This window comes from Calidris pugnax, unplaced genomic scaffold (genome assembly GCF_001431845.1).
Source record: "Calidris pugnax isolate Ruff unplaced genomic scaffold, ASM143184v1 scaffold120, whole genome shotgun sequence".
Taxonomy (NCBI): domain Eukaryota; kingdom Metazoa; phylum Chordata; class Aves; order Charadriiformes; family Scolopacidae; genus Calidris; species Calidris pugnax.
The window spans coordinates 260,569-276,468 of record NW_015090867.1 but is presented as its reverse complement, the minus strand read 5'-3'; the positions used below and the strand labels follow the sequence as shown (position 1 = coordinate 276,468).

Below are 15,900 nucleotides of genomic sequence, written 5' to 3'. Positions count from 1 at the left end.
CAGACACTGCATAACTTTTCAAGAGGTTTTAACCTCATTCCTGAACTGAGCCGAAAGATTTGGAAAACGTCAGTAACAGAGATAATTTTGATGCCAGTAACACTGGAAAAACATAGGAATTTATGATAGATTAAAACTTCTAGGTAGTAAAGGCCATGAATACAGGAGGACAGAAAAAAAGCAGGTTTTCCAAAAAAATTAGTTTTGACAGGATGGACAAAAGAAATGGAAGAGATTGAAAGACTTGGTCAGCGCTTAGTCAGCCTCTGAGTCGCAACAGGCTTTTGCATTTCACAGCACTGGCAAGTTATGAACATCCCTGTGCCCTGAATCACGGGCAGAAAGCTGAGCAATGTGCAAATGCTGAGTGGAAGAGGAAGAGGAAGAGGAAGAGGAAGAGGAAGAGGAAGAGGAAGAGGAAGAGGAGGACTTACCTGGATGCCATTCAGCGACGCGACGCCCATGTACAGAAAGACGCCGTAGAGCACCGGCATGGGGATGTACTGGAGACATGGAAAAACCACAGCCCTTACCCCGAGGAAGCAGCAGCTCGTTCCCGGGGCTGGGGGCTGGAGATCCAGCTTTTTCTTCCCGGGTCCCCAGACTCCTGGGGGGAGGGAGCGGGGAGTGGGGAACGGGGGTGGTTTTACCTTCAGGATGGGGGCCAGGAAGACAGAAATCCCCGTCAGCACAAAGACGATGATGCCCGTCACTCTCTGCTCCCTGCAACGGGGAGAGAAGCGGGATGAGAAGCTTCAACTGGATTCATTCCCCTCCCCACCACCACCCTGAGGATCACAGAATCACAGAATCACAGAATCTTCTAGGTTGGAAGGGACCTTAAAGATCATCTTGTCCAACCGTCAACCTCACTGACAAAAATAGACACCCACACAACAAACAAGGAGCATCATCACTAAACCAGACCTCCCAGCACTACATCAACCCGGCTTTTGAACACCTCCAGGGATGGTGCCTCAACCCCTGGATGAGGGGGGCCAAGCCTTCCTCACCTGACCCCCAGGAACTGGGGCTGCTCCCCCGGGGCGCTGGTCTCCGTCTCCATCTTCAGGCTGTCGATGTGGGCGATGGAGATGACGGTGGCCGCCACGTACCAGGGCAGCCCCATGAAGGAGCAGACGGCCATGAGGATGCCCACCCAGAAGAGGTCCAGGTGGTAGCCCGCGGCTTTCTGCAACACAGCACCCAGGGGGGTCGGGGGGTGTGGGAGAGCTGTTCCCATGTTCACCCCATCCCCTGGGGTGCCCCCTGCAACGTGCCCATTGCACCCCCTGAAGCTCCCTGCATCCTCATGGGGTAACCCTGCAACACCGTGGGGCACCCCACATTGCTATGGGGCACCCTACGTCCCCATGGGGCACCCTGCATCATCATGGGGCACCCACCCCATGTTGCTATGGGGCACCCTGCATCACCCTGAGGCTCCCCCACATTGCTATGGGGCACCCTGCATTGACCCTGAGGCTCCCCATATTGCTATGGTACCCCACATTGCTATGGGGCACCCTGCATCCCCATGGTGCACCCTGAATCTCCCTGAGGCTCCCCATATTGCTATGGCACCCCACATTGCTATGGGGCACCCTGCATTGCCCTGAGGCTCCCCACATTGCTGTGGGGCACCCTGCGTCCCCATGGGGCACCCTGCATCATCATGGGGCACCCACCCCATGTTGCTATGGGGCACCCTGCATCACTACGGTGTGCCTTGCATCACCCTCAGGCACCCCACATTGCTGTGGCACCCCACATTACTATGGGGCACCCTGTGTCCCCACAGGGCACCTTGCATCCCCATGGGGCATGCTGCATTGACCTGAGGCTCCCCACATTGCTATGGCACCCCACATTGCTATGGGGCATGCTGCATTATCCTGAGGCTCCCCACATTGCTATGGGGCACCCTGCATCCCCATGGTGCACCCTGAATCTCCCTGAGGCTCCCCACATTGCTGTGGGGCACCCTGCATCCCCATGGGGCACCCTGCATTGCCCTGAGGCTCCCCACATTGCTATGGGGCACCCTGTGTCCCCATGGGGCACCCTGCATCATCATGGGGCACCCTGAATTGCCCTGAGGCTCCCCATATTGCTATGGTACCCCATATTGCTATGGGGCATGCTGCATTATCCTGAGGCTCCCCACATTGCTGTGGGGCACTCTGCATCCTCATGGGGCATGCTGCGTTGACCTGACCCGTGGCATTGCTATGGCACCCCACATTGCTATGGGGCACCCTGCTTTGCCCTGGTGCACCCCATATCACCACAGTGCCCCCTGCATTACCCCACACCATCCTGGAGCACCCCACTTTGCCATGGTACAGCCTGCACCCCCCCACCATACACCCCCCACAGTGCACACACCACCCATCGTTGCTGCAGTGCGCCCCACATCGCGCTGTTGCCCCCCACATTGCCATGGTGCACCCTGAAGCATCCCGTATGGCTCTCACATCACCCTCATGCACCCCCCAATTGCCACGGAGCACCCCACATCGCCATGGTGCACCCTGCATCCCCCTGATACATCCCACATTGCTGTGGTGCACCCCACATGCCCCTGAAGCACCCTGCGTTGCTCTCACACACACTGCATCCCCCTGCTGCACCCTGCATCGTCCTGCCTGGAGCACCCTGCATTTCCCTGCATCCCCCTGCTGCACCCCCATATCGCCACGCTGCACCCTGCACCCCATGCAGTGCACCCTGCATCCATCCAAAGCACTCTGCATTGCGACAGTGCACCTCACAGTGCCAGGGTGCACCCTGCACCCCCCAGAAGCACCCTGCATTGCCCTCACACACCCTGCAGCACCATGGTGCACCTAGTATTGCCCTCATGCACCCCACATTGCCACAGTGTGCCCCACATTGCCATGGAGCACCCCACACATCCCCTTGATGCACCCTGCATAGCTCTCACACCCTGCATCACCCTCATGCACCCCACATTGCCACACTGCACCCTGCATCCCATGCAGTACATCCTACATCACTGGGGTGCACCCCACATCCCCCCAAAACACCCTGCATTGCTTTCCTACACCCTGTGCCCCCCTGCTGCGCCCCACATTGCCACGCTGCACCCCGCATCACCTTGTGCCATCCTGAAGCACCCTGCATCGCCCCCATGCACCCCACATTGCCAGCCTGCAACCCATGCAGAGCACCCCACATCTCCCCAGAAGACCCTGCATTACTCTCCTTCACCCCACATCCCCCCAAAAGACCCTGCATTGCTCTCCTGCACACCACATCCCCCCAAAACACCCTGCATTGCTGTCCTGCACCCCGCATCCCATGCAGTACATCCTACATCACTGTGGTGCACCCCACATCCCCCCAGAAGACCCTGCATTGCTCTCCTGCACCCTACAACCCCTGATGCACCCCACATTGCCACGCTGCACCCCACATCACCTCATGTCATCCTGAAGCACCCTGCATCCCCACATTGCCAGCCTGTATCCCATGCAGTGCACCCCACATCCTCCCGAAACACCCTGCATTGCTCTCCTGCACCCCACATCCCCCCAAAACACCCTGCATTGCTGTCCTGCACCCCGCATCCCATGCAGTACATCCTACATCACCGTGGTGCACCCCACATCCCCCCAAAACATCCTGCATTGCTCTCCTGCATCCCACATTCCCCCGAAATACCCCACATTGCCACGCTGCACCCTGCATCTCATGCAGTACATCCTACATCACCGGGGTGCACCCCACATCCCCCCTGCGTTGCTCTCCTACGCCCTGCATCACCCCCGTGCACCCCACATTGCCACCCCGCATCCCATGCAGTGCACCCCACATCCCCCTGAAACACCCCACATTGCTCTCCTGCATCCCACATTCCCCCGAAATACCCCACATTGCCACGCTGCACCCTGCATCTCATGCAGTACATCCTACATCACCGTGGTGCACCCCACATCCCCCCAAAACATCCTGCATTGCTCTCCTGCATCCCACATTCCCCCGAAATACCCCACATTGCCACGCTGCACCCTGCATCTCATGCAGTACATCCTACATCACCGTGGTGCACCCCACATCCCCCCAAAACATCCTGCATTGCTCTCCTGCATCCCACATTCCCCCGAAATACCCCACATTGCCACGCTGCACCCTGCATCTCATGCAGTACATCCTACATCACCGTGGTGCACCCCACATCCCCCTGTAACACCCTGCATTGCTCTCCTGCACCCCACATCCCCCCTGCATTCCTCTCCTACACCCCGTGTCACCCCCATGCACCCCACATTGCCACCCCGCATCCCATGCAGTACATCCTACATCACCGGGGTGCACCCCACATCCCCCCTGCATTCCTCTCCTACACCCCGTGTCACCCCCATGCACCCCACATTGCCACCCCGCATCCCATGCAGCGCACCCCACATCCCCCTGTAACACCCTGCATTGCTCTCCTGCACCCCACATCCCCCTGAAATACCCACATTGCCATGCTGCACCCCACATCTCATGCAGTACATCCTACATCACCGGGGTGCACCCCACATCCCCCCTGCATTCCTCTCCTACACCCCGTGTCACCCCCATGCACCCCACATTGCCACCCCGCATCCCATGCAGCGCACCCCACATCCCCCTGCTGCACCCTGCACTTCTGCAGGGCACCCCACATCACCCCACACCCCACATCACCCCACATCACCTCCAGAATCAGGTGAATTTAACACCCCGGAGGATTTGTCACCCCAAAAAACTCAGCTTGCAGAGGAAAGGGGGAGCCCATTCCTTGGAACAGCACCTGATCTGCACCCCAAAAGCGGGTGCTCACAGGGATGTGTGCCCTCGGGGCGATGCTGTGTCCCCCCCCTGCCCCACCGTGGGCCCAGTCCCTGCTCACCCGCAGCTTGTGCTCCTTCCTGTTGACGATGACGGCCGTGATCTGCTGGTCCATGAAGATGAGGATGGTGACGAGGAGGGCGGGCAGGGCGCTCGCCAGGTAAACCCACCACGGGTTCTTCCCGAAGGGAAACACAAACCACCCTCGATCCACACGGGTGGGCTGGGGGAGACGGGGAAGAGAGAGGGTTTGGACACCACAACCAAGACAAAAAGTTGGGGGGGAAACCCAAGAGGTGACATTTCTTGGAGCCCCTCATCCCTCCTGAACCCCATCATCTCCCAGCATCATCCTAGAGGTGACATTTTCTTGGAGCCCCTCATCCCTCCTGAACCCCATCATCTCCCAGCATCATCCTAGAGGTGACATTTTCTTGGAGCCCCTCATCCCTCCTGAACCCCATCATCTCCCAGCATCATCCTAGAGGTGACATTTTCTTGGAGCCCCTCATCCCTCCTGAACCCCATCATCTCCCAGCATCATCCTAGAGGTGACATTTTCTTGGAGCCCCTCATCCCTCCTGAACCCCATCATCTCCCAGCATCATCCTAGAGGTGACATTTTCTTGGAGCCCCTCATCCCTCCTGAACCCCATCACCCCCCAGCATCATCCTATCCCCTGCATCCCTCCACCACCCATTGGTACCCAACCCCCCTCAGCATCCACGTGCCTCAACCCCAAATTATCCTGGGATGCTCATCAGGACTCCCCACGTCATCGACAACGATACCCTGGATTGGGGAGGGGTTGAGAAATTTTCGGCAATGCTTCCAGAAAGGGATTTTATTACCTTAACCCTTTGGGATTTTTTTTTACCTTAAAATCAGTAGGCACTTGGAGCTTTGGGGTGTTGAGTCCGAAAAGCACATCCAGCCCCACAAACATTAGTATGGACATAAAGATAGAGAAATCGCTAATAAGTTTACGCAGCTGCCGGGAGGGAGAAAAGAGAAAAAGGGGGGGAAAAAAACAACAAAACAAAACAAAAACACAATAATAAAACAAACAAACAAAAAGACAACAAGAAAAGGAGGAAAAAAAAGTCACAGAATTAGAATAGTTCCCCGGAAAAGACAAAGTAGCTTTTAAGAAGGCACCCGGACACCGCAGGAGCTGTGATTTTTCCCCCAAAACCAGTTAAGGAGCTGGAAAGAGAGCGTGGGTGGAGAAGTGGGGGGTCCCCCCCCCGGCGGCCGAACCTTGATGATACTGGGGATATGAAGTTTAGGGGTGTCCAGTCCAAAACAGGCATCCACGCCGCAGAAGAGGAGGATGGAGAAGACATTGGAAAAATCGGCAATGAAAGCCCTGACCTGGAGGCAAGAGGGGAAATGGGGGTGGAAAGGGTTATTAATGGGGTGGAAAGGGTAATTAATGGGATGGAGAGGGTAATTAGTGGGATGGAGAGGGTAATTAAGGGGATGGAGAGGTTCGCTCCTGCTTCAGCATCCTTCCCTGGGGCTTTCCAGCTCCGCTCACCCACGGGTAACATGGGTATAACCCCCCAAAATATAGATTTTTTTTCCCTTTTGCATCATAATTCAGCATTAAAGAGCCAAACCAGCAGCTAAAAGCTCAGGGAGGATTCTCCTAATTGCTCCTAGAAATATAGATTTATTTTCCTGGAGCTCTTTGCATCCTGCAGAGAGAGAGAGACGGCTCCGATTTTTCCTACTTTTGGGAAAAAAAAAAACCACAACAGGGTAAACCCCAGCACTTCCCTTACCTTGGTGGGAAAATAGCGGCTGAATTTGAATTTTTTCAGGGTCAAAGTCATGGAGTAGGTCCCGAAGAAGAGGATGAAGGACATAAGGGCCAGGTCAGGCACGAATTTGCAGGATTTCCCCACTAAGCTGCCGCCGTATTTGAGACACTCCTTCTTACTCAGCTGAGTCCAGTCCAGAGCTGTGAGGTTAATAGCATTGTACTGGGGAGAAACCCCCCCAAAAAAGGCAAAATTAGGATTTTAAGGAATTGCATTGGGCGAGGAAAGGGGCATTTCCCAGCCAAAAAAAAGCACAATTAGCATTTTAAGCAATTACAGCAGGGAAAGAGGTATTGTTAATAGCATTGTACTGGGGAGAAACCCCCCCAAAAAAGGCAAAATTAGGATTTTAAGGAATTGCATTGGGCGAGGAAAGGGGCATTTCCCAGCCAAAAAAAAGCACAATTAGCATTTTAAGCAGTTACAGCAGGGAAGGAGGTATTTCCTGGCCAAAATAATCAAAATTAGTATTTTAAGGAATTGCAGCGTGCAAGGAGGGGGTATTTCCTGGGCAAAAAAAGCCAAAATTAGTATCTTAAAGAACTTCAGAGTGCAAGGAAAGGGGTATTTCCCAAGGCTGCTGCCACCAGGAGCCCCATAATTGAGGGTGCTATTAATTTGGGCAGAAAAAGTGGGGATACGGTGCCGCCGAGCCCAACTGTGACCCCAAATCGATGTGAAATCCCATTTTTCCCTCCCCGGATACAAAAGTCTCTGGGATGTGCCCTCCCTTATCCCAAATTTCCCGTTGGGATGAGCCAACCCCTCTTACCAGAGAAACGTTAGTGGTGTTTGGTGCCACTGGAGCTGGAGCATCGAACAAGGTCGCGTTGGCTGCAGGAAAGGAGGTCGTTAATGAGGTTTTTTGGCTAATATCGAGGGTTTTGTATCAAAACTTTCACCCGGCGAGGCACGGCTCGGCCCGGCCAGCGGAAAAATCCAAGGTGGGATGGAGGATATCCCTCCCAGGGCCACGCGGGGATCGGCATCCCCAGGGCGGAGCGGGATTTGGGGAGAAAACCCCTCATTTCTAACCCCACAGCGACTTCTCCCTGATTAATCCCACGTGTCGGCGGAGAACACGGCGGCTCCTTCGGCGGCTCCTGGACCGGCGAGTGCTGGGGGGGTGGTGGTATTATTATTATTATTTATTATTATTATTATGAGATTCCAAGTTCCTAAAATTTTTAGGAGCTTCCCGGGAAAGCCACCGGCATCGGGGTGGAGCATCCTGACACCCACATCTTAAAACCAAGGAAGGGGGTAGGAGACTGAAAAAGCAGCCTGTTATTTTTGGAGAGGTGGCCCCCAATCATGCCCAATTTGCTTTTGGTTTTTAAAAATATTTTAGGGGTGGTTTTGATGAAAAAAATTAATTAAATAAATATATATATATTAAAAATCCATCCTTTCTAGCCCCCCGGCACCTTCTCCTTCGGTGCAAAAAGTGGCTCCTCTGGGCTCTTCGGGTGACGCAGCTCCAGGAGCACCCACGTTCTTTTGGGGTGTCCCTAAGGGGGGTCCGGGACCGCTCTGCCCCCCCCTCTTCCCTCCAGTCCATCCTCTTGCTGCTCCAAGCGGGAATTTCGGCCGCCTCCATCCCCGGCGCCGAGGATTAATGAAGGAGAAGCAGCTGCTGGGTTAGAAGCAGAGACCGAACCCGGGCTCCGGGTAACGGCGCTGGCAAACCCAGCATTAAAAACATTATTATTATTATTATTATTATAAGATTTTTCCTCCATAACCTTTTCTTTTTTTTCCATAAACTGGCCTCATTTGTGATTTCTACAACGTAAAGGGTAGCAGACCACTGGTGGTATGGGAAGAGAGGACCCCGAAGGGCTCTCCAGAAACCCTTTTAGCAGAGCAGAAAGAAAAGTAAAATACATGGAAAAAAAAAAACAAAACCAAAAAACAACAAACCCCCCCATGGGGGAAGAGTATCAAATATTAAAATAGTTTTAATATTTAGAAGGCGATACTCACTTGAGATTGAAATCAGCCCAAATTGATGTGTGCAGCAGAGACAAATATGGTACAAATCAGTTATAATAATCAAAAATCAGAACTAATTCAAAAAAATAATAATAATTTAAAAAAAAAAAGGATGTAGGGGAGAATAAACATAATTTCTCAATATCTAGAGGAATGGAAAATCCAAGGTGGACACCGCTGCCTTGGGTGGCCGGGGCAGCGAGGGATGGGGTTGGGTTGTCAAGAGGTTTAAGGTTTTTGGGGTGCAAATGCCTCTCGGCCGCCCGGGGTTTGCTGGGGATGGGGGCTCAGGAAAGGGGGAGACCTCCCCAGAGGTGAAAGGCTTCGTAGATACTGGCACAGGTGGGTGGATGGAGGTGGTCACAGTCCCGTTGGGGATATTTCACCCCCCCAGGGACTGAGTTGGGCACGGGGCTTCACTTTCCTGCAGGTCAAATTTGGGAGGGTTTTGGTTCAGAGAGGATGGTCTCTGGGTGCTCTGTAGAGAGGGACCTGGGAGTCCTGGGGGACAACAAGTTGCCCATGGGCCAGCAACGGGCCCTCATGGCCAAGAAGGCCAAGGGCATCCTGGGGGGCATCAGGAAGAGTGTGAGCAGCAGGTGGAGGGAGGTCATCCTGCCCCTCTGCTCTGCCCTGGGGAGGCCACATCTGGAGCACTGGGACCAGTTCTGGGCTCCCCAGTCCCAGAAGGACAGGGAACTGCTGGAGAGGGTCCAGTGGAGGCAACGAAGATGCTGCGGGGCTGGAGCATCTCTCTGCTGAGGAAAGGCTGAGGGACCTGGGGCTGTTCAGCTGGAGAAGAGCAGACTGAGAGGGGATCTCATCGATGCTGAGCAAGAGCTAAAGGGGGGAAGCCAAGAGGATGGGGCCAGACTCTTCTCAGTGGTGCCCGGGGACAGGACAAGGGGTGATGGGCACAAACTGGGACATGGGAAATTCCATCTCAACATGAGGAGGGACTTCTTTCCTGTGAGGGTGGCAGAGCCCTGGAAGAGGCTGCCCAGAGAGGTGGTGGAGTCTCCTTCTCTGGAGACATTCAACCCCCCCCTGGACACGTTCCTGTGGGACCTGCTCTGGGTGGACCTGCTCTGGCAGGGGGGTGGACTGGGTGGTCTCCAGAGATCCCTGCCAACCCCTGCCAGTCTGGGACTTTGTGATATTCCCAATTGCGTGCAGGGCTTTCAAATCCCAATGGGATCAGGTCACTCAGTGGTGGTTGATAAACAGAAATCAAGGAAAAATACAAAATTAAACCAAATAAATGCTATTTCTATCACAGCAGGTAAGATCTCTTCTTGCAGTGACAGATGTATTAGGAGCATGTTGCATGACTGGATGCTTTTATTTCTGGGGAGAGCTTCACTATCACACCTCTGCCTCTTCTGTCTGTAGCAGATACTCCTCAAAACTGTTACCTTTTAGACTTTTTAAATAAATTCAACTCATCTGAGAGCAGGCAGCTGCTGGCGTTAGCCCAAAATGAAGATCTCCATTCCCTTCTAGGTGGCCACGGGAGCATCTGAGCTGCACAATTTGGAACAGGGATCATCGGGTACGTCTATCCAAAAGCAAAATCAGGGGAACCATCAAAAGACCATCTTCTCAGAGCCTGATGGCCTCTTCTTTTTTGAAAAGCAGTAAGAAAGAGGAGAAAAAGTAGTCCAAGGAGGTTTCCACACCCAACTGGGACATCCTGGGGTGTCCTGGACATTGGAGAGGACAAAACTGCTCCCGCGTATTTCCTGGAGAATAAGTTCCCATCATCAGCAGGCTGGAATTAACGATCAAAAATGTCATTTTTCTTCTTTTTTTTTCCCGATATTTCCTTTTCATCCATCCAGGTCTGGCTGCTCCAAGTTCAGGCCCCGGCTCTCCAGCACCATCCCATCAAACACCAACACGTTCATCCATGGGGGACAAGGCTCTGCTTCCATCTTGCCCAAAATCACCCCCAGAGGAGGAGGAGGAGGTCTCTCCACCCCACGCTGACCAGGTAGCTGCCTCCTTCCATGTCCTTGGCCAATGATCCAGTGGGATTTATCCATGGTGGGACCACCCCCCGCCATCCCCTTCACCTTCCCCATCTGGATCTGAAAAAGCTGTGTACTCACCTGGGTCGGGGGCGATGCACTCGCACTTGTACATGGTCACGTAGTCCGGCTTGAAGTCCGAATTGATGGGGTAGTATTTAAAAGCTCCAATCATCTTCTTGATGGCGTCGTAGATGAAGATGAAGCTGATGAGGGTGGAGAAGCCTTCCTCCGTGAAGCGGGTGATGTACTTTATAATGAAGCTGGCGTCGGTGGCCACCAGGATAAGGCACTGTACGGCAGAGTGCAAGCCAATCCAGAGGCGGAACTCCATGTAGTCGATGCCATTGCCTCTGGAAGTGGGAACAAGGCCAAAGTGGTCCAGTTAGAGCATGCCATGGGCTGGAGGACACCTCCCAAGCTGGTACAGATGGGTCCCGGTTCACCCCGGCATCACCCAACACCTACTTGCTGAAGTCGAAGAGGAGCTTCTCAAAGATGAGGATGGGCCCGGTGCTGCTGAGGATGATGAGGGGCTGCCCGGCAAAGAGGCAAAACATGGAGCCTGCCATCGCCGTGCCGAGGAAACTCTCCATGACGCCCTGGGGATGGATCAAACCCAGTGTTACGGTGATGCTGAGCCATGCTACACCCCCACGGACACCACGGATGGAGATAGAAGTTAAGGACCTCTGCTTGGACCCATATGGGATGGTTGGGACCACGTCCCCTTGCTCTTGGCATTGACATTGAGATGGGTTTTCCCATCCTGCAGGTATTTCAGGACTGCCAGTCCCACTTGGCAATGAGTTTCCATTCCCAGCATTGAAGCTTGACGTGGCACAAGGGGGTAAAACCCATCCCATCCCATCCCATCCCATCCCATCCCATCCCATCCCATCCCATCCCATCCCATCCCTGCTTGCTGTCCCCAAGCTAAAGTGACCCCCCCTCCATGGACTCAACCTGGTAGTTGTCCGTAGCATCCCCAAGCAAGCCCCCGAACGTGATGGCATTGGTGATGCAGCCCAGGTAGATGAACAAGATGGCAGAGATGGACTGGATATGAAAGCCTTCATAGAAGTCACTCGGAAACCAGGGCAGCTTCCTCTTGATATCCAAGTAGAGGCCACCACAAAACCTGGGGAGACACCACCAAGGATCAGGTGCATGTGCCTTCCACCAACATAGATATGATGCTGCACAAAAGGATTTCACCCCAGGGGACCATGGGGTGATCCAGGAGGAGACATCGATGGGTGCTTGGAACCCTCTGAAGTTTTTTAGGTGGTGGGGTGCTGCTCACCTGCCGGTCCACGCGAGCTCTTCCCCGATTTCGTGAACTTCGGGCATCTCCCCATCATCGCTGCCACCTCCACCGCCCCCGGCGCCCGCCCCACCGGCCGTGCCGTTCATCTGCCCCACTTCATTCAGTGAGAAAACCGATTTCCTGTGGGAGAGAACCACCAGCGTCGGCCACAGAAACTGCCCCACCAAGCCGGTCCTGACGCAGAGACCACAACCAAGGCCATGGTGAAGCTCTCTGCCTGCACTAGAGCTTGGGTTTTGGGGTGAATTTGGAAAGATCAAGACTGGATTTGCTCAGCCCTGGGGGGTAATGCAGATTTTGCAGAGTGGGAATGGCCCTGAGCTGATCTGGGGGCAAAAACTGCTGAAAAAGCAGCATTTCTGGAAAATCTACAGATTCTCTCTAGGGATGAAGGCAAGCAAAGCTGCTGTTCTCCTCCAGCATCACCAAACCAGGAGAGGGATGGCCACAGGGCTGGGACCAGCCCCACGTCTCTCACCTACCTCTTCTCAGCCGAGGGCACTTTTTTGGGTGGCTCAATCCTAATGTTGGGGTCCCACTCGCCGGGTGGCAGGACGATGACTTCATCCAGAAACTCATCAATGCCAGCAATCAGGTCTTCTCTATCCCGGGCTTTGTAGGCAACATCGCTGAAGAGCTGGGGGTGGAGAGAAGAAAGGTGTCAGCCTGGGAATGGCGTGGAACATCTCCCACGTCATTACGGGATTTCAAAGCTCATTTGTTTGGGTCACAGAATGAAAATTGATTTTTTTAGTTGGCTTTGAGCAAGGGGGTTCCTGGGGTTGGGCTGAGCGTTGCGTCTACTCACATCATCCACCATGAGGGTTGCAATGGCTCTGCCGATCTCATTGTAGGACTTGGCTTTTCCCGCAGGACCAAGGAGAATAAAGAGGAACCTGGGAAGGGAAAGGTGCTGTGTTGGCCACCTCGGACCACCAGGATCCATGTCGTGAGACCACTTGGTGCTTCTGACCTGAAGGAATTGTGCTCACCTGGTGGGGACGGGCACCTCCGTCACCCCTCCCAGCATCGTCGCCTGGAGGAGCCTCACGAAAGCCACAAAGGGCTTCTCCAGGAACTCCACTTCTCCCACCAGCACATTGGAGGCCTCCGCATCCTTGGGGATCTTCTTGATGAACTTGTTCTTCAGCTGTTGGAAAAATTAGGGTGGGGAAGGGAGTGGTTGCTAAAATGTGGCTTGTTGGCCCTCTTTTCCACACCCCAAATGCAAAAGCTGAAGCCACAGGCTCAAACCTCTTCATCTCTGATGGTCCCAGGACTCCCAGAGGTGGGGGTTCAAGAGCCACGTCCAAGAATAAACCAGCAAGAATTCATAAAGCTGACTTTCTTCGTTACTCCAGACCATCACTAAACCTGAGATTAACTGGAAATCCCACGCTTGGGGCTCCCAAATGCAATGTGCAACCAGCCAGTTTGCAAAAGGGGGACTACACAAAGGAGAAACGCTGGCAAACCCTGGGCAGAAAATCCAAGACAAAAAATAGGGATTCTGGAGCAAGCCAGGATGCATTTTTTGCAAGTCTGTTTGCAGACCTGCAGCCCCAGGCTCCCCCAAGACCCTACATAATGCAGAAACACCGCTCAGCGCCCTGCACGGGGACATGTTTTTGTAGCCCATTTCCCCCCCAGTCTCCTCCTCGGAGCAGGAATAAATAATGGAAGTAGGAAACCTCGTTCATGGATTTATTCCCCGGGTCTCTTCTCCCCTGCAGCTCTTTCATTATTAGTCTAAAAGGGTTCAATACCAACCCAGGCAGGGTGTTATTCTAATCTATATGCCAGCATGAGGGGAGGCATGTGAGCCGGGCAGCAAGCTCTCCCCTTTCTAATCTTTTAAACCCAAATGGAAAAAAAAAAAAATAATCATAATAATAAAGCAACTCCTCCAACGCAGCTTGGAACAAGCAAGAGTGGGAGTTAACAGTGACCATTAAGCTTCGTGTAACACTTAAAAAGTCCCTTTGTAGTGAGCCTAATAGGGCGATTAAACCTAAATGCTTTGCATATTTTGGGATTAACCCTCCGCACCCCACTGCTGGAGGCTGACATTTGGGGTTCGTTAGTGGGCTTGTTTTATTGCAGCTGTAATTTAGGAAGATGCCCTGGAAACCTTCTGCCTCCCTGATATGGTGGCAACCCTGGCCCGTGGCTCGCAGCAACACGTGGATTTCCATCCTTGGCTTCCCCCTAAACTGCATCCAGCAAGGACATCCCTGGGGGAAAGCAAGCTCTTATTCCAAACTGTCTCCTCCAAGCCCACGTTGTGTCTAATTTTCTCTTAGGTTTATGCTGAAATCAGCATTGTCTTCAAAGCCAGGCTGGATTGACCTTTGAGCAACCTGGTCTAGTGGAAGGTGGCCCTGCCCATGGCATGGGGGTGAAACTACAACTTGGGTCAGCCCAACCTCATGAACGCTCCAGTCTGGGGAAGAGTGGCTGGAAAAGGACCTGGGGGTGTTGGTCATCAGCAGCTGAATATGAGCCAGCAGTGTGCCAAGGTGGCCAAGGAGGCCAGCAGGACTGGGGCAGTGATGGACGCACTGTACTGGGCACTGGGGAGGCCCCACCTCAAGGGCTGGGTCCAGTTTTGGGCCCTTCAATCCAAGAAAGACCTTGAAGGGCTAGAGCAGGTCCAGAGAAGGGCAACAGAGCTGGTGAGGGGTCCGGAGCACAAGAAGGGTCTGGAGAACTTCTGAGGGAGCTGGGGGTGTTCAGCCTGGAGAAAAGGAGGCTGAGGGGAGACCTTCTGGCTCTCTCCAACTCCCTGAAAGGAGGGTGTAGCCAGGGGGGTCGGGCTCTTCTCCCAAGGAACAGGTGATGGGACAAGAGGAAACGGCCTCCAGTTGGCCCAGGGGAGGTTTAGGATGGATATTGGGGAAAATTTCTTCATGGAAAGGGTTGTGAAGCCTTGGAAGAGGTTGCCCAGGGCAATGGTGGAGTCACCATCCCTGAAGGAATTTAAAAGCCGGGCAGATGTGGTGCTGAGGGACATGGGTCAGTGGGGGCTTGGGCAGAGCTGGGTTGGTGGTTGGACTCCATGATCTGAAAGGTCCCTTCCAACTGAGATGATTCTATGATGTTACGGTTCTAACTAGATCATCTTTAAGGTCCCTTCCAACTCAAACCATCCTATGACTCAAGGAAATCATGCACCAACAGAAACAGAGCAAACCCATATAATGCACCAACAGTTAGTTCCCAGCTAACCAGCCTGGGTACTGGGATGGGACATCCAGGAAAAGAACGGCACAAAACCCTGGTGGATCCATCGCAGCAGACAGAGATCTGCCCAGGAACTGCCCAAGCTGCCTGACCTCCTTCCCAGCTCCCTTGTACCGAGCAAACTCGGGGGGAAAAGCCCCCCACGGCCTCTTGGCTTTGCTTTGTGTTAAGAAACCCACATCCATCACGCCGTAAAACAGAGGGAAAAACAGAACCTGCCTTTGTATTTACGGACTGGTATCTTGAAAGCTGTAGTCACCTTTGCAGACCCAAGTGCTCAGTTGGAATCTACCCCTTGCAACCTGCTCTTGCCCAACCAAGAAAAGGCTCCTTTAGGATCCCTTTCTTCTCCTACCTGAAGATTTTAAGGAATTATTTTCTCCACCCTGAGGATCTCAAGCTACACCAGCATCCTCACGTGTCCCTAATCCTGCACTCGGCTGTCAAGCACAGGTGTTATTTCTGGGACAGCTTTCCCCATGAGTTAGCAGGGATCAATACACCTATTAATTTCCCTAATTAGGAATTTGCGCGGTTATCGACCCCAGCGAAGCCGCACAAGGCTCACATGGACTTTAACAACCACACAGCCCCTGCCCCATGGCGGGTGGTGTGGGAGATGCTCCCCACAGC

At 53.6% G+C, this 15,900-nt stretch overlaps 1 protein-coding gene across 1 annotated transcript in view; it reads right to left on the bottom strand.

The window, feature by feature from the left end:
• Positions 1 to 15,900, bottom strand: part of SLC4A5 (solute carrier family 4 (sodium bicarbonate cotransporter), member 5) — a 41,191-nt gene that overhangs the window by 13,350 nt on the left and 11,941 nt on the right. The window contains exons 7-20 of the mRNA XM_014945462.1: positions 13,017 to 13,174; positions 12,833 to 12,920; positions 12,507 to 12,661; positions 12,001 to 12,144; positions 11,661 to 11,835; positions 11,163 to 11,296; positions 10,776 to 11,047; positions 7,442 to 7,503; positions 6,631 to 6,831; positions 6,104 to 6,217; positions 4,904 to 5,065; positions 1,014 to 1,192; positions 651 to 723; positions 435 to 503 (exon numbers count right to left, since the gene is read on the bottom strand). Coding sequence (XP_014800948.1) covers positions 435 to 503; positions 651 to 723; positions 1,014 to 1,192; positions 4,904 to 5,065; positions 6,104 to 6,217; positions 6,631 to 6,831; positions 7,442 to 7,503; positions 10,776 to 11,047; positions 11,163 to 11,296; positions 11,661 to 11,835; positions 12,001 to 12,144; positions 12,507 to 12,661; positions 12,833 to 12,920; positions 13,017 to 13,174 — 1,986 coding nt within the window. The remainder of the gene's footprint in view (positions 1 to 434; positions 504 to 650; positions 724 to 1,013; positions 1,193 to 4,903; positions 5,066 to 6,103; positions 6,218 to 6,630; positions 6,832 to 7,441; positions 7,504 to 10,775; positions 11,048 to 11,162; positions 11,297 to 11,660; positions 11,836 to 12,000; positions 12,145 to 12,506; positions 12,662 to 12,832; positions 12,921 to 13,016; positions 13,175 to 15,900) is intronic.